Source organism: Bos indicus x Bos taurus, chromosome 3, assembly GCF_003369695.1.
Source record: "Bos indicus x Bos taurus breed Angus x Brahman F1 hybrid chromosome 3, Bos_hybrid_MaternalHap_v2.0, whole genome shotgun sequence".
NCBI classification, from domain to species: Eukaryota; Metazoa; Chordata; class Mammalia; order Artiodactyla; family Bovidae; genus Bos; species Bos indicus x Bos taurus.
Genome location: NC_040078.1, coordinates 101,478,376 through 101,495,635, shown reverse-complemented (window position 1 = coordinate 101,495,635; position 17,260 = coordinate 101,478,376). Strand labels below are relative to the sequence as shown.

The 17,260-nt window shown below is 50.8% G+C and overlaps 1 protein-coding gene across 1 annotated transcript; it reads right to left on the bottom strand.

The window, feature by feature from the left end:
* Nucleotides 1-366: 366 nt before the first annotated feature.
* On the bottom strand, nucleotides 367-17,255 carry TMEM53 (transmembrane protein 53). The gene is made up of 3 exons (XM_027537473.1): nucleotides 17,075-17,255; nucleotides 5,134-5,255; nucleotides 367-1,907 (listed from the first exon to the last, which is right to left on the bottom strand). The coding sequence occupies exons 1-3, from the start codon at nucleotides 17,133-17,135 to the stop codon at nucleotides 1,206-1,208; spliced, it is 885 nt and encodes a 294-aa protein (XP_027393274.1). The 5' UTR covers nucleotides 17,136-17,255; the 3' UTR covers nucleotides 367-1,205.
* Nucleotides 17,256-17,260: the final 5 nt, after the last annotated feature.

Sequence of the window (17,260 nt, the reverse complement as noted above, 5' to 3'; positions counted from 1 at the left end):
AGCTCTGGAGACAGAAGGTGCATCAGCCCCAAGACTATCAAGGGTCAGCTCCCACCCAGAGCTCTTCCAGCCATCTCCTTCACTGACTCAAACTTTCAAAGCCCATCCCTGCCCCCCAAGTCCCTTGATCACCACAGTGTGCTAAGTCACTTCAGTCGTGTCTGACTCTTTGTGACCCTATGGACTGTAGCCCACCAGGCTCCTCTGTCCATGGGATTCTCCAGGCAAGAATACTAAAGTGGGTTGCCATGCCCTCCTCTAGGGGATCTTCCCGACCCAGGGATGAAACCTGCGCCTCATGTCTCCTGCTTTGGCAGGCGGGTTCTTTACTACCAGCGCCACCTGGGAAGGGATCACCACAGTAAGCTCAATCAATCAACACATATTTATTGAATGCCTACTATGTGCCAGTATTGTGCAGCAGTGACTGATAGGATGATAGATGATACAGAATTCTAAGGCTGAAGCCACTACTCCTGTCTACAGAGGATCCAAGTGGGTCTCCCTCAAGGAGATGAAGGCCAATGGTTCTGGTCTTCAGGACTCCTGACTCAGCTTGTCCCAGCTCCCATCTGGTGCTGCTATCTTCCTGCTCCCCACACCGTCTGCCCACTCCACACACATCTTGCAACTTCCCTGGGTCCAGTGGCTTCCTGGCAAAGTGTAGTAGATCCTGGACAGAGCCCCCCACCTGTCAGCTCCCCATATGGCTTCCACCTCAGACTCCCTGGCAATGAGAAGCCTGAGTGAACTGCCAAGTGGGATCCTAGGGGATGGTGCTCCGGGCTTGGCGGGGCTTTACCTGCCCTTCCAGGTCCTGGGAGCACAGATCACAGCCCCTGCCCCAGCCTTCCCCTACCTTCTGACACCTCCCCGCAAAGCTCACCTTCCATTCAAGGAATCAAAGATCAATGTTGGGGCTCAGCCTCACCCCACCCCCAGCTTTATTAACCCTTCACAGTCTAAATGCCACAGGAATCAGCAGCCTGACTGCTGCACTTAGCAAACACAAGCACAGCAAGGCTCCTGCAGAGACCTGCACAGGCACTACTGCCCCCAGGATCCTGGGGTCAACAGACGGACACGGTCCCCCAGGACAGAGGCCCATGGGAATTCTCTACCTGGAGGACCACAAAGACCCCGAGAGCTGCAGGGAGCTGTACCGGTAGAGGACCCCACCCATGGACGTAGGTTGTGGGGAAGAGTCAGGCATTTATTTCTGGAGCAGAAGTGAGGTGGGGAGGGCAAGGACCTGAGCAGTGGACACAGCTGTGCATGAAGTTGATGCAGAGGGTAGTGTAGTAAGTAGGGTAGTCGCGGAGGTGGCTGACGTGTGCAGACGACACAAAGTCCACGGAGCGTACCAGGACCTGGTGTGCCAGGCGTGCCTCCACCATGCGCTCCACATCCCGGGCCAGGACCACCTCGTCGGCCCTGGAGTAGAGGTAGAGCTCGGGCCAGCGAGAGGCTGCGTCGAGCAGCCTGTCATAGAAGTGCGTGTGGAAGAGGGCAGTGAGTGGCGCGAGCAGGACGTGGAACAGGAAGGCCACCAGGGTGAAGGCCACCAGGAGCAGCAGGCGCAGCGCGGCAGGACGGTGCTCTAGGACGACTGCCAGCGCCCGCAGAGCCCCCAGCAGGTTGCTGTCACCGGGACCGCTGTCAAAGATGGTGCCCACCACACGCAGGTGACAGAAGCGCTGGTGGGTCTGCAGGAGCTCCAGCACATATCGGTACAGCATGACGCCAGCGTTGCTGAAGACGTGGAAGAGCAGGGGCTCCTTCTCAACCTCGTAATCAAAGAGCAGCTCAAGCAGCTTCTGGGCCAAGACACGAAGTGAAGGGATGCCCAGGGTCTCGGAGAAGAAGACCATGTGCCAGGGGGCTGTGTATCGGATGACGATGCAGCCCTGGGGAGAGGAGAGAGGCCCGGTTGGTCCTCGGGGATGGGGTAGGGAGGAGAGGTGGGGACCAGCTAAGGTCAGAGGGGTCCAGCAGCTCTCACTTCCACAGCCCATACTCTTGGAAGTCCTCCAGGCCCTGCTGCAGCCTAGGTGCATGCTCACCTCTCCTAGACACAGGTGCCTCCCAGAGGGGAAGGGCCACTCCAGGCCCATTTGTCGAATAATTGCTTCATGCTGCCCTTGAGGCCTAGAGCCCAGAGCTTGCTTTGGAGACCTCTGGGCTGACCAGAAGGAAGCCTTCTCACTCTGGTCTGCTGTCTCCCTCCCACCCACGACCTTGTACCCTCATCTGATCAACTCTGGCACACAAGGCCTCACTGCCTGGTGACACCCTGCTGCAGCCACTCTGCTCTGCACGGTCCCTGCCTCCCAGGGACAAGCAGGTTCCCCCAGGAGACCCAGCACCCAAGACACAGCCTGCAGGCCCAGCCTTGACCACTAGAGGCCACTCGTGAGCTAGGCCCACATGGCCTCAGTCTCTGGCCACTGCTACCTATCTCGCAGGGTCCTGTCTGGTTCTGAAGCCTGGGATCACTCCTCGCTCTCCCTGAAATTCCAAGTACAGTAAACGCATTATTCCTCAAATTCTAAAATAGCTAAAACATCTCTGGGCCTCTGTATCCCTCAATGCCTGGGTCAAAGTACACCTCAAGGTCCTCACACAGATCCCCTTCTAGGCCAGTTAGAGAAGGTGACCAAAGCCACCCTGAGTCCTAACCCTCTGCCATTAATGCGTGCCAGACACACAGGGCTCTTTGTCAGGGGACTCTGAGTTAGGCAGGCCCTGGGGTCAGGCAGTTCTGGGCTCAGTTCCTGGGACCAGCATCTATAAACAGTAGAGCTGAAGAGCAATTTAACTCATCTTTCTGAGTCTGTGTTCCCTTCTGTAAGCTGGGACAACATCCATCTCATGGGATTACAGTAAAATTCATTGAAGAAAAAAAAAAGTATCTCCAGTGCTCCCAAACAGCACTTGGCACAGAGTTCCAGCTAAGAAGAGCAGTCATTAGTGGTGGCAGGAGTAATAACAAGGAGAAAATTTTATGGGCGCAGTACCTGAATGACCCAGAGCCAAAAAAAGACAGTCAGCTGAGGTTACCCTGCCACAGCCCCCTGACCTCCTCCCCTCTGGCTGGCTGTAATCACGTGAATGGACCTTACCACTCTTCCCAAGACTGCAGCAAGGGGTCACGGGTGCCACCTGGCCCCACAGCTCTGGAAAACTTCACAAAGCGCTCTGCTCCAACTCCCCAGGGGGTGTGAAATGTCTTTCCACCCACCTTCAACCTACACACACTGCCAATGAATACAAACACACTCCACACCACCACCACACACACGCGACTCCTGGGACTAAACACAGCCTCTATCTCACACCCCTTAGCTGCAGATGCCCAAATAATGAAGTATTAGGAGTTTGGGGTTGGAAAAATTTCTTCTCTACCCCCATCTCATCCTTCTGACCAGAAGGTAAAAGCACCCCTTCCTTTCCCAGGTGACCCCTACAAGCAGCCCTGCCCCCTCAACCCCTCTGCCTTCCCTGGGATCATTTTTTCTCTCCACTCAATCACTTCCTCCCCGTGCCTTCCACCCCAAGAATGTCCTTCCTGTCTCCCTCGTCACCAGCCCATTTCCCTAAGACTCTCTTCCTCTGGATTCAATCATGCTCCCCTGAGTTTATTTCTCTTCCTGTGGCCTCTCCTCCTTCCCACTGTGGATCCTCTTCATCTCCTGCTCCTCAGATCCTGGCCTCTTCTCCTTGCTCTCTACACACTCCCTGGGGGAATCTCATCCAGCCCAGAGCCTAAGGTGTCACTTCTAGTGCTCCCTGTGTCAAAGGACACACCCACCTCTACCAGGGATCGGCTGCAGGGAAGCCTGGCATTACCCTGGACCCCACCTATGCCCGTGCCCACTCCCAGTCTCTCATCCACCGATCACTCTGCCTCCTAACAAGCCCCTTGATTCATCAACTTCCCTCCACCGGCACCACCAGCCTCAAGGTTCCAGCCACTGCAACAATCTCACTTTGCAGCCTCCAGCCCTGGCCTCCTGAGTCCTTTCTCCACTGGGCAGGGAAGGACTCTGAGAAACACAAGTCTAACATCACACCCCAGCCTAAATCCCCTAAGGACCCTCCCAGCCTCTTCTCTTTACACTTGCCCTTCCTTTTGTCCTCTGTTCTGGCCATACTCACCTATTTCTTGGCCTCCGCCTGCTTTCAAGGATCTTAGTCTAATGGAGAAGTCAGACAAAGAGCCTCGCCCAGGGAGTAGAATTCAGAAGCAGCTGAAACTACTTAAGGAGTAAGGCGATGCCAGTGCACCAGGCTTGCTGGCTGAGGGGAGGCCTCCAACTCCCATCCTATTCCAGGGCCACCACACTCCTGGGCACAGCGCAGACCTGGGTCAGTGGACAGAGGCTTGGGGAGGGGGCCCTAGCTGGCCCTTCTCCCAGGTGACTGCCGCTCCTCCTCAGTGCAGGGCTTCCAGCTCGGGGGGTGGGCTGGGGAGTGGTCTGTACTGCCTCCTTCCCTAGGGAGGCCTGGGTGAGGAGCGCAGGGCCAGGCCAGTGGCCAAAGCTGTGAAAGGGGTACTCAGGCATAAGAGGCCCTCCCAAGGCTCACTCCAATCACCGTAATCTCTATATCCAACTCTCGTGAGGCCTGAGATGATGCAAGGAAACCTCAGGCCTGAATTCTTCTCCAGAAGACCCTTCTACCCTGGAAACATGAAGGTGCCAAGCTCAACCTTAAGACAGAAACTCCTGGTGAGACAAGGAGGAGGCCCCAGGAGTCCACACTATGCCCAGCACACCCGGCCCAGGCTCCTGCTGCCCAGAAAGGCTTGAGGTCTGGGCTGATGCCTCAGCCAGGAGCACAGTGGAGATGGTCTGCCACCGTGGGGCTTGGGGTGGAAGAAAGGGGGAGGGCAGGGGGCTGGAGGGGACAGACTAGGCCACAGAGTTGGCTGCAAAGAGTGATAATCCTGCCAAGTCCCCACGGGCCCAGCATCTTCCTCACAGGCCAGTCCTGGTGCCATTCCCAGGCCTGTCTGGTCCCTGACTGGTGGTCAGCCTCCACGGCAGCCTGGAGATGAGGGCAGCCAAGGCTGAGAGGGCCCCTCCAGAGGGGCCCCAGAGCACTGGGAGTCCACACGCCTGCAGTACTCACCCTTTTGTGATAGATGGCACTGTACTTGGCCAGGTTCTTGTCAGAGCAGCCTCCCCAGCCCAAGAGAATCACCAAAGGCAGTCGAGTCCCAGCCTCCTTCCCACCTTGGTCAGGGCTGTTCTCTGAAACACAAGCAGGGTAGGACTGTCAGCCGTGAAGTTAGGGTGTGGGATGGGGTGATTGGCCCATCCACAGCTGGTAGCAGGGAAGTGCCAGGGGCCAGGCCTAGGTAGGCATCCTTCCAGCCCCTGTGCCTCAGGTGCCCGGGAGGCTCCTTCCTCTGTCCTTCACTTCAACTGGCTTTCAGGCTTCTCAGATGGCACTGCACGGTAACTGGAAAAAGCCACCTGAGGGCCCCTTTCTTTTCTTTCAGAGACACAGCCCAGGTGAGAAAAATGAAAAAAACACTTCCTCCATGCAATTTCACCTTCTAATCCCAGGATCAGCATACCATAGATATTAACACAAGCCATGGGCTGAATTCTACCCATGATCTGTTTTCATATGACCTTTGAGCCAAAGATAAAAGTGCTTTTTACATTCTAAAATAGTTTTAGAAAAAAAAGATCAAAAGAAGATTTTGTGGTGTAAAAATCATGAAATGTAAATGCCCACAAATAAAGTTTTATTGGAACACAGCCCAGCTCATTCATTTACATAATGTCTATGGCTGCTTTCAAGCTGAAACAGCAGAGATGAGTAGCTGCAACAGAGACCACACAGTTCACAAAGTCTAAGGTCTAAGGTACAGCCCTTTACAGAAAAAAGTTGGCCGGCTCCTGTTCTAATTCTACGGACAGATGGAAGAAGGGGGTTTTAAAGAGAAACCGATAGGGCAGTGTAGGTGGTGAAGTGAACCCCTACCAAACCAAACCCTGTCCTGACAGAGAGGAATAACAGTCAGTATTTACTGAGATTTAACCCTCATAGCACACTACAGGGAGAAGGAAATGGCAATCCACTCCAGTGTTCTTGCCTGGAGAATCCCATGGACGGAGAAGCCTGGTAGGCTGCAGTCCATGGGGTCGCACAGAGTCGGACATGACTGAAGCCACTTGGCAGCAGGCAGCACACTACAGGGAATATTATTACAGAAGAGGAAACTGAGGCACAGAGTGGTTAAGCTACTTGCCTAAGGAAACACAGGAAGTGCAGAGCTGGGAAGCCGGTCCTGACTCCCCATCCTAACTAACCCATTGGAGGTGTTCTGGGCCGCCAGCCCCGTCCACCACCAGAAGTACATCTTGTCCCCTGATGTGCCGAAGCACAAGCCAGCTGCCTCCTCCATGGCTGCTTCTGGAGGCCTCCCCGCAACCATGTCAGTCAGGCCTCCTCTCATTTTTTCCCACCAAGGAAGTACTCACACCCCTCGGGGTGACTTCTGTTCAGGGACTGTCTGTTGCCAGTTATCTGCCCTCCTGAAAGGGCCAGGGTTTACTCTTCCAAGGATCAAGCCACTTGGCTATGCTCAGCTGCCACCCAGAGATTTATGGATGCTGGTGGTGACCTGGCAACAGTAAATTTCAAGGCTAGTTAAGAAGATGGTAAACATAAATCACTAACCTTTGGACAAAAGGAAGACAACAATTTCCTGTGGAAATTAATGTGATTGAAAAGTTCAGTGTTTCTGCTCTCCGGTGGTGGTGACTCTGGCCTTTGGAGATTAACTGCCCAAGCCCACGGGGATCCAGGGCTGGGCTACAATTCAGCCTGGAGCTGCCAGCGCCTCAGTCCCATGCTGACCCCTGCCAGCCCTCCCAGGCTCCCCTGACACTGACCTCAGCCTCCAATAAGAGGGATGGTTCCACAGCTCTAAGTCAGGCCACTCAAAATACTGTCTCCAACTTTCTTGGCCTGGTCCTTGGCCAGGGCAGTGGTTCACATGCACTGGCCTTTCTCTGCAGAGGCCCAACCTTACTGGCGATGGCTACCCATAAGGCTCAGGCTGCAGCCACCTCACGGGTGGTGATCAACAGCTACCATTTGGATCCACCTTTGACCATCTGAGGTCCAGCCACTGGATTTCTGAGACCTGCTTCCATGCAACTGTCTGAGTATGGACTCCCCTCCCCCAGCACTTTCCTATGGTGCTCCCCTCCAGGTACCACCACCAAAATATCAGCAAAGGGTTAGGGGGTTCATCTCAAATAGAGAGAAGGCTGAAGGAGGTCACATCCCCTGGTGACTGCCCTGACCAGCAGGGGTGGCGCATTCCCAGACAGGGAAAGTTCAGACACTTCCACTGGCTCTCTGACCTGCCCCTCCCACCATGGCTGGGCTCTACAACTCCCCTTTGTTCCACCTCAGATTTTCCTGGCACCCTTGGATTCACCAACGCAGGTAGGAATGACTTCACCAGACACGCCTCTCACAAAGAAACTCAGAATACGGACACCCTGGACACTCTGCCTCTTACCGGAGCCCAAGCTTTTCGTAAGGTTCCTAAAAGGAGGGAATTCATGCCCCAACTCCAGCCAGGCCCTCAAGGCCGCCTCTCCTGAACCAGGAGGTGCCCCTCCTACCCAGGGGCATCTCCCGTTCCCCCAACACAGTCTCCTCCCAGGATCCCCTTCTCCATGCCCTTCCTAACTTGGAGCTTTGTCATGACCCCCTCCCACTGGAGCCACGCTACCCATTCAGATTCTAGACATGAAGTGCTATCATCCAGAAAAGTCCAAGGTGCTCTGAGACCACGGCTGAGAGAGTGATGGTGACATGTTTGCTGTGCTGGTCTTGAAGGACCATAGGAGCATGCCAGGTAGAAAGAGGGCATGAGCAGGGGCAGAAGGTGATGGAGATGTTACAGTCACTCCGGAGCACAGCAAGCAGTCCTGGGAGGCTAGAAGCCTGGATGAGGGAACAACAGTGTGCAGGAGAGCTGCTAAGAGTGGGAATGGGGGGCCTGATCCTGAAAGGCCCCCAGGCCATGCTTACGAGTCAGGATTTTATCCGGAGCAGTGGAGAGCGAATAGATTCTGGAACTGGGGGAGTGGCAAGATCCAATCTATACTGATTAATGGCTTGCACAATTATTTGAATAACATCTGTCACCCCTCAGCCAGAAGGGTCCCTGAAGGCAGGAACCAGGTTTGTCACACTTAGTGCCACATTCCTCGTGTCCAGGACTGTAGCTGGCCCGTCCAGGCACTCAGCAGAAACGTGCTGAATGAATGAACACATGCTTGCAAAGTGAAGGATGGATCCAAGGAGAAAGAGCTGGCATTTCTCTTGTTACCCATTGCCCTTTCCAGAGTAATAAAAGTAATTGCTATGGCTATTGTTATTTATTGCCACATCCGGATCCTGTGATTCCTCCACCCTCTGTAAGAGCCCCTGCTCCTTTTATGTTCCTCCCATTGGTCACCACCCTCTCCCCCTCCCACTGCTGACATCTCCCAGCCTCTGACCACTGCCCCTCAGGCACTGAAGACTCAGGCACTGGCCCCCATCTCCCATTTCTACACCAAGACGACCATAGCCCTGCAAAGGCAATCAAACCCACCTCAGTCCTAAACCATCATAAACTTCTCTGAATTTCGCATCTCCTTCTACCCCTATCTTCCCCTCTTTCCCATCACCAAGAAAAACAATAACAGCAAAAAGAGAATTGTGTCAGACACTATTCTAAGCACTTAAAAAATATATATATATATTTATTTATTTGGCTGTACTGGGTCTTAGTTGCAGTATGTGGGATCTAGTTCCCTGACCAGGGTTCAAACCCTGGCGCCCTGCATTGGGAGCACAGAGTCTTAACCACTGGACCACCAAGGAAGTCCCTAAGTACTTTATATATCAATTCATTTAATCTTCACAACAATCCTATGAACAAGGTACTGTTCTTGTCTCATTTTACTGATGAAAAACTAAGCCACAAAGATAATAAATAATTGGTCAAAGTCACACAACTAATAAGCAGTGGAGCTAGATTCCAAACCCAGGTGGTCATCACCATTATCCCGGCTGGCCCCCTGGGTAAAAAAAAAAAAAGCCCCCAGTCTTAACCAAATCTCTTTCCACTTAGCTCCAAACCTGCACCTTTGGTTTTCTCTGTACATCAACAGATCCAGCACTGACCTCTTCCACCTGCTCCTCCTCACGGACTGGCCACCAAAGTCAGAACCTCAACACATGCTGCCTCATTTGGTCCCCCCACCATCCTAGGAGTTAACTATTATTGCTATCCCCATTTTACAGATGAGAAAACTAAAACACAGAGACAAGAAGTCTCTCTCCCCAAAAACAGAGAGCCAGGAAGTGGCAGAGCCAGCATGCCCCTCTGAACCACCACACCACATTGCCCCCTGCCTCCAGGACTGCACACACGGTCCTCACTCCCCAGCCCAGATGCTGATAATCCATGTTCATGCTTTGCTAATGCCCATGCCCCCTGCTGAGTCAGCTCACTGCTGACATCCAAGAAGTTCCCCTTGACGCCCTCTCCAACCCCTTCTCACCACTCCCCTAAATCACTAGACAGGGCTAGATGCCCCTCGTCTATACATCACAGCACCACCACCACCATCCCACTGTGCTTACCCACTGCGCTGAAAGGTGCCATTAGGAATAAGACAGAGATGACTGTAACATGCGAAACAATAGACAGTAAAGGCCTGAACCAGGGCAGTGGGAGACAAGTAGGAAGGGCGAGGGAAACGATAGGAAGAAAAGAATCACAACAATTCTGGTATGTGTAGCAAAAGCCTCAAAAACATGCAATCTTTGACTTAGTGATTCCACTTCTATGAAAGAAAAATGCTTAATCTATGACAGAAATATTCAGGAATATCTTAAGCAGATCATAGACATAAATATAAGAGCTAAAACTATAAGACTCTTAGCAGAAAATGTAAAAGTAAATCTTTGTGACCTTAGATTAAGGAATGGTTTCTTAGACATAACTAAAAGGAAAAGGAATACAAGAAAAAAACAGACAAACCAGGACTTCACCAGCATTGAAAATTTTTGTACATCAATGGATACCATCAAAAAGCTGAGGAAACTGACAGAATGGGAGAAAATATTTGCAAATCATATATCTGATAAGGGTTTGTTATCCAGGATATATAAGAATTCAACAATGAAAAGACAAATAACTCAACTTTAAAATAGGCAAAAGATTTGAAGAGACATTTCTCCAAAGAAGATGCATAAATGGCCAGTAAGAACATGAAAAGATGTCCAACATCACAGTCATCAGGGAAATGAAAATTAAAACCACAATGAGACAGTATATTGGATCCACTAGGATGGCCATAATCAAAAAGTCAGATAACACCAAGTGTTGAGGATAAGGAGAATTCAGAACCCTCATATACTGCTGGTGAGCGTGCAAAAAGGTACATCCACTTTAGAAAGCTGTTTGGCAGCTCCTCAAAAACATTAGGCAAGAAGTTTCCACATGAACCAGTACCTCTACTCCTAGGTATAAGACCCAAGAGAACCGAAAACATATGTCCATACAAAAATGTGTACATGAATGTTCATTGCAGCAATATTCATGACAGCCAAAAAGTAGATACAATCCACATACCTATGACCTGTAACAGGTGAATAAAATGTGGTATATCCTTTCAATGGAATACTACTTGGTGATAAAAAGGAATGAAGCACTGCTACAACATGGGTGAACCTTGAAAACATGTTAAGTGAAAGAAGCCAGACACAAAGACCATACATTATATGATTCCATTTATATGATTTATACAAAATGTCCAGAATAGGCAGATCCATAGGGCAGAAAGCAGATGAGCGGCTGCCAGGAGCTGGAGGCAGGGGGAAATGGGGAGAGACTGCTAATGGTTCAGGGTTTTTTTTGCAGATGATGAAAATGTTCTGAAATTAAATAGTGCTGTGTGTACAATCCTGTGAACATCCTAAAAACCAACGAATCACACATTTTAAAAGAGTGAATTTTACAGAATGTGAATTATATCTCAATATTATTATTTTAAAAATGAATAATAACACATTAAGCAAAAAAGCAAGTTGCAAAGAGTATGTACAACAGAATCCTATGTACATACATACATGCACACCTACACATACTTATGCACAGAAAAAAAGCATCAGATATTGATAGCAATTATTCCTGGGATTAGAGGCAATTTCTTTTTCATGATTTTTTAAATTCACAGTCTAAAAATCCATTGGTATCACTTTTGCAATGAGAGTTAAAAAAAAATTTTTTTTAAAGGTTGGGGGGTATCCAGCAGAGTCAATAGTGGTGAAGAAGTCAAAGAGATCATGGATGCCCAGAAGTTCCTTGGCAAGGCTCCTCAAGCCTGACACTTCTTAACTACCCCACATTTAATCTCAGGGGCTCTCTGTCCTCTGGACTTTTCTCAACAAATGACACTGACACCGATAATACCAGAATTACAGATACATACTATATTGTACAACAGTTCAAGTCATAAAACTGGAGCATAAATTAGATTGTGTATATCCCAGGGGCATGTGGGGAAGACAAAGGAAAAGGCTGACAAAGAAAAAGGATTTGTGGAACAATATGTGCTTTTCATCAGCAAGCGGGACTCAGAATACAAAGAACTATGTTTTCTTCTTAAAATGCAAAAAATCAAAGTATCCTCAATTTCCTTTACTCCCAAGAAATACTTTCTAGAGTCTTAGAGTTCCTATATTTAATCCAAATTAGTTCATTTTAAATTTACTTTTTTTTTAACCTTTTGGAATAATAGTACAGAAGAGTAGCATGGTATCTAGGAGTACCGACCATATAAACCCTATCTGGGTTCAAATCTCTGTCTCTGCCACTAATAACCATGAAACAGACCTTGAGCTAGTTCTCTAAGGTTTAATTTTCTTAACTGTGAAATGAGGATAACAGAACATAAGACTAAACAAGAAAATGACTACTGAGGGCTTAGCATTTTTACCCTAGCACAAAGGAAGAGTTCAATGAATTGAAGTTATTACTTCATGAGGAATGCATGCTCACTGTAGAAAAAGTAGAAAATGAGTATCTTATACAACTGGAATCATACCGCTTTGTAATCTGCTTTCTTCCATTTAGCAATGTATTGTGAACATCTCTCCCTGTCGGTTTATATATTTCTACACCATTCTTTTTAGTGGCTGCAGAGCAGCTATAGATATTTCGTAATTTATGGTGACCAAGCTCCCATTATTGGACACAGTGTTGTTTCTAATCTTTTGCTGTTATAAAAGTACTTTAATGGACATCTCTTTCTTCATGCATGTCCTTAACTGTTTCCGAGAAATGGAACTGTCTTCAGGCAGCACTTCCTGATGGCAACTGAAATATGCATACACAAGCTTTGGAGTGAGGCTCCTGAGTTGGAACCTGGGATGACTTGGGGCAAGACACTTTACCTCCTGTTGAGCTCCTGTTCCTCATCTGTAAGATGGGATAAGAGTACTCCAGATCTCACAAGGTGGTCATGCTGCTGCTAAGTCGCTTCAGTTGTGTCCGACTCTGTGCGACCCCATAGACGGCAGCCCACCAGGCTCCCCCATCCCTGGGATTCTCCAGGCAAGAACACTGGAGTGGGTTGCCATTTCCTTCTCCATTGCGTGAAAGTGGAAAGTGAAAGTGAAGTCGCTCAGTCGTGTTCGACTCTTACCGACCCCATGGACTGCAGCCTACCAGGCTCCTCCATCCATGGGATTTTCTAGGCAAGAGTACTGGAGTGGCTTGCCATTGCCTTCTAGAGTAATAAAATCATATGAGGGGTTCTTGCTGAACCTGGCGTGTGAGCAGGGCATGGTCAACAGTGTAAGCCCAACAGAAACCACAGAGACCTCAGGCAAAGGGTCCTTGAGGTCTGGAGCTCAGATCCAGGGCCTAGCATGACACTTGGCATAAAGCAGACAAATTAGGAAGGGTTTCTATTAATGAATGAAAGAAAAGAAGTCATGATTCAAAAAATGAACAAAACTCCTCTGCTCAGAAAAAAAAAAAGCAGCCCTGGGGTTCACACAGACAAGAAGAGTCTAGTTCAACTCGGCACCTGGGCCTGTGAGGCCTCGTCGGTGTGACAGCTCTTGAGGTTTTCTCTCACCCCTGCTCCTGAAAGCACACCCAGGCCTCCTGCCAAGGCCACACTCTTCTGGGCCCCGCTCAGTCCCCCAGTGCTCCAGCTCTGCGCCTTCTGCTGCTCCCTATCTACAGCTGCAGGTCCAGCTTGGGCCACTCTTCTCCAGGAAGCCACTGACCCCTGCAGCCCACCATGGTGGTCCTAACTACAGTCCACCCCATACTGTTTCCCTGGTGCTGGGAGAAACTTCCTGGGGGTCAAGACAAGCTCTTCATTTCTTCGACCCCAGCCAGCGCTCAGCCCAAGGGTAGACTGACAACGAAGCCTAGGCTCACAGCAGACCTATCGCTTGCCTTCTCTGTGACTCCCCGGAAGGCTAAGAGTGAGCCCCTTGTCCCAGCCCCATTAATTTTGTAAATCAATTATTTGTAAAAATGTTTATGGAACCTGAGAGCAAGAGGATGCCTTTAAGAAGTGCCTGTGCAAGCCGCAGAGGGGCCCTAGGGGCCCTGGGGCAGGACTTGGCTGACCAGTCTCTGGCTGGGAGGAGGGGCAATGCAAGCCTGGCCTGGATGGCAGAGCACCTCGGGCGGGGCCGGAGTACTGCCAAATGTCTCCCTTCAGCTCTTCGGGCACATCTTCCTTGCCAGGCTCTGGCAACAGTGAGCCAAACCCTCCAAACAACACGACAGGGATCCCTGCACTGGGGGTCCTGAGGACAGAACCTTCCCCAAGGAAATGAGAGAATACCCAACTCTCATTAGGAGGGTGAGGGGACCACTGGTCAAAGAAGAGTGGGTGGGAAGAGGGGAATGCCAGGTCAAGGGATCAGCTTCGGCAAAGGACCAGGTAGATGATCCTTGTTAGGCCCAGTCAGCCACAAATAACTGCCTGGTGGGAATTCCAGCAGAAGGACCCTGAGTGATGAAGGGCCCCAGATCTGTAGCTGCCTTCCCGCTAAGTATGTGCCAGCAGCAGCTGCTCGCCTCTCTATCAGCTCACAGCAGTGCCAGGCTCTGTGGCTCTAAAGCTCAGTTATGGGGGAAACGCAATTCCAGAAACCAAATATGACCGTCCTACACACTTCTGCACCTTTAAACAGTAAGTGCAACAGAGAGACAATCTCCGGACCCCCAAAGACTGTCGCTCTGTGAAGCCACATCAGCCGGGAAGGGAGCTCTCCACAGACAGGAAGCAAAGAGATGTAGGGGGTCACAGTGCTGTCACTTCCTTCTGAGGGGTCCTATAGCCTCGAGTTTGGCTCTGAGGTACGCACTTGGAGAGGGAAAGGCATGATGAACCAAAGCCAGTGCAGAAGGCAATCATAAGGAGAGGGTTATTAGAACCACACCAGAGGAGGAACAGCTGAAGGCCTTGGGGGTGTTTTTCTTGGAGAAAAGAGATGAAGCTGTCATCTTGAAAACAGAGGAAGACAGACTACCTTGCTCTGTGTTGTACCCACCATGACCTCCTAGCCCTGCAGTTACCACATCATTGTGAAACCACCTCCTTCTAAATACTGTCCTCCCAGAAGCACAGGTCCTTGCAGGGAGTCTGTGTGTGAGTCACTTCTGAGGAGACCAGCAACTAGCCCACAACCAGGACACAGCAAATGCTGACCTGAAAGCAGATGTGACAGGAAGGCCTACTGTGGCTCAAGAAAGGGAAGCTTTCTAACAATCCAGCTGCCTTCAACAGGCCAGGATATGTGGGAGGAAGTATCCTGTCGGGGAAGGGTCTGGAGCTAACAGCAAGCTCTCATGACAGGAGAAGGATGCAGGACAAAATGGCCCCCTGAGATTTCTTCCAATTCTAGGACCCAGCCCCTTGAGGCAGGGGGAGAGCCACCAGGGGAAGAAATGTACTGAGAGCGCACGCGCCAGGCTGCACACACAGGAGCACACATACCTGCTCCACGTCAGTCACTACTTCATCAACCCTCAGTGCCGTGAGGTAGGCGCTCTTATCACTTCCACTTTACAGTCAGGGAATCTGAGGCTCAGAGAGGTTCAATAACTTGCCAAAACCAAAGAAGAGCAAGAGGTAGAACTGAAACACAAAGGCTGCCCACTGGGGCTGAGGAACAAACTTCTGCCCTCTTGGCCACACAGAAAGCAGCTCCAGGCCTTTGCAACTAAAGGTGCTCCAAGGGCAATAATCTTTTAAAAAATTATTTTAAATAGTTTTTTTTAATATTTTATCTATTTGGCTGTGCCAGGTCTTAGTTGCAGCAAGTGCCAGGTCTTTAGTTGTGGCATTCGGGATCTAGTTCCCTGACCAGGGACCGAACCCTGCCCCTGCATTGGGAGCCTGCAGTCTTAGCCACTGGACCACCAGGGAAGTCCCCAAGGGTAAAAATGTTAATTGACTTCATCTCCCGCTGATGCCAAGACTTTCAAAAGCATTTTTACATCTATAAGCCCAAGAGCCCTTGGCCACAGATCTGGCTCTAGTGAAATACAACTGGTCTGGGGCTACCTGCTCTGTCAAAAGCCTAGGGGTTGCACTCCCCTCTTAGACCCCATCCAAGGAACACAAGCTGCTATGCAAGGGGTCTGGGAAGGCTCTCTTGAAGGAAGTAACATCTGAGAGAAGCGTTAAATGATGAACCAAACATGGGAGCGGGCAGAGTGGGGCAGCAGAGAGGAAAAGGCATTCCAGACAGAAGAAATAGCAGGAGCAGAGAGAAGCAGGAAGGGTGTGCAGAATCACAAGCAGCTTGGGGAAGCCAAAACACAAAACTCAAAAGTGAACGGTGAAAGGATATAGTGAACAAAGAGGTAAGCAGGGGCTGCTAAATGATGGACTTTGAATGCCATGCTAAGGAATCAGGACTTGATTTATCCTGAGGGCAAAAAAGTCACTGTAGGGTTCTAGCTAGAATAGTGATAAGATCAAAGCTTTGCATTGGGAAGAGGGCTGGGGTGGCAGAAGAGGTGAGGTGTGGCTGGTGGTAAGACTGGAGGTGTGAAGGTGATGTGGAGTAAGACAGGCAAGACCTGCAGCTTGAGCTGGGCTGTATGACAAGGCTCCTCTACCATAATTCACTCCCAGTCCGGGCCAAACTTTCCATTCTCTGGAACCCCAATCCGACTCACAGGCTACTAATTCTGTGGCCCTGCCACACTCCTTTCTCGAATATGACTGTAGGGAGGAAAATAAAGCTAATCACGAAACTCACTCAGTGCCAAGCATTATGCTGGGTCCTTTACACAAACAATCTCAGTTGTGCAACCAACTACCGTCAGAGGGAGGTTACTGTTGGTACCCCCAACTGTGCAGATGAGGAAACCGAAGTTAAGAGCTGGAAGCCTACCAACGGTCAGGTCACGCAGCTACTGAAGGGAGGAGTGGGGATTTGAGCCGACTTCTAACTCACAGCAGAGACGGTTCTGCTGACTATACTGCCAAGGAGAGTGCAGAGGAGGGAAGGGTGAAGGTTCTGTGTCCTGGGCTTCTCCATGGACCCTGGGGAAAACAGTGGATGGAATATAACGAGTGGAACCCCCTAAGCACAACCGCCAAGAAAGGATAGCAGTGGGAAACCCGACTCCAAACAAAGAAATCTGGATGTCCCCTGTCCTCGGCAGCCTTCAGTTACTGGGAAAGAAGCGAAAGCTTGGACCTGAGAACTAAAGAGACAGAAAAAAGGGTCCCAACCTGGTCGGGGGTGGGGGTGGGCGGGGGGCGTGTGGACTCCGAGAAGGGGAGGGGCTCGGACAGGGAAAGCGCCCTGGGGGCGGGGCTTGCTAAGGGGCGGGGCTCTCTGGACCCGACAAATCTAAGGACCTGCCGGACCCTATGAGGAGATGGGCCGCGGGAGGGCGGAGCCGCAAGAGGGGCGGGGCCACAGCTGTGCTTGCAACCCACGGACTCCTTAGGTCACCTACCCACGACTGGACCCAACCCTCGTTCCATACCCTGACTCCGGCAGGGCTGATCCGGGATCTCGATGGTGTAGTCCAGCTGGGCTGAAGCCATGGTGAAGGAGCCGGCCCTCGGCTTGGGCCTCCGGCCGGAACTCCCGCTCGCGCGCCTGCACCTCACCCAAGCCTCTCCTGGGCACCGCCCAATCACCACCCACCTCCCTCGACGCTACCCAATCC

Excerpts from the sequence above, each read along its gene's own strand:
- TMEM53 (XM_027537473.1), bottom strand. The coding sequence starts at position 17,135 with ATGGCTTCAGCCCAGCTGGACTACACCATCGAGATCCCGGATCAGCCC. Across the intron at positions 5,256-17,074 it reads TCAGCCCTGCCGGAGTCAGG|AGAACAGCCCTGACCAAGGT; the intron begins GTATGGAACGAG and ends CTTGTGTTTCAG. Across the intron at positions 1,908-5,133 it reads GTGCCATCTATCACAAAAGG|GGCTGCATCGTCATCCGATA; the intron begins GTGAGTACTGCA and ends TCCTCTCCCCAG.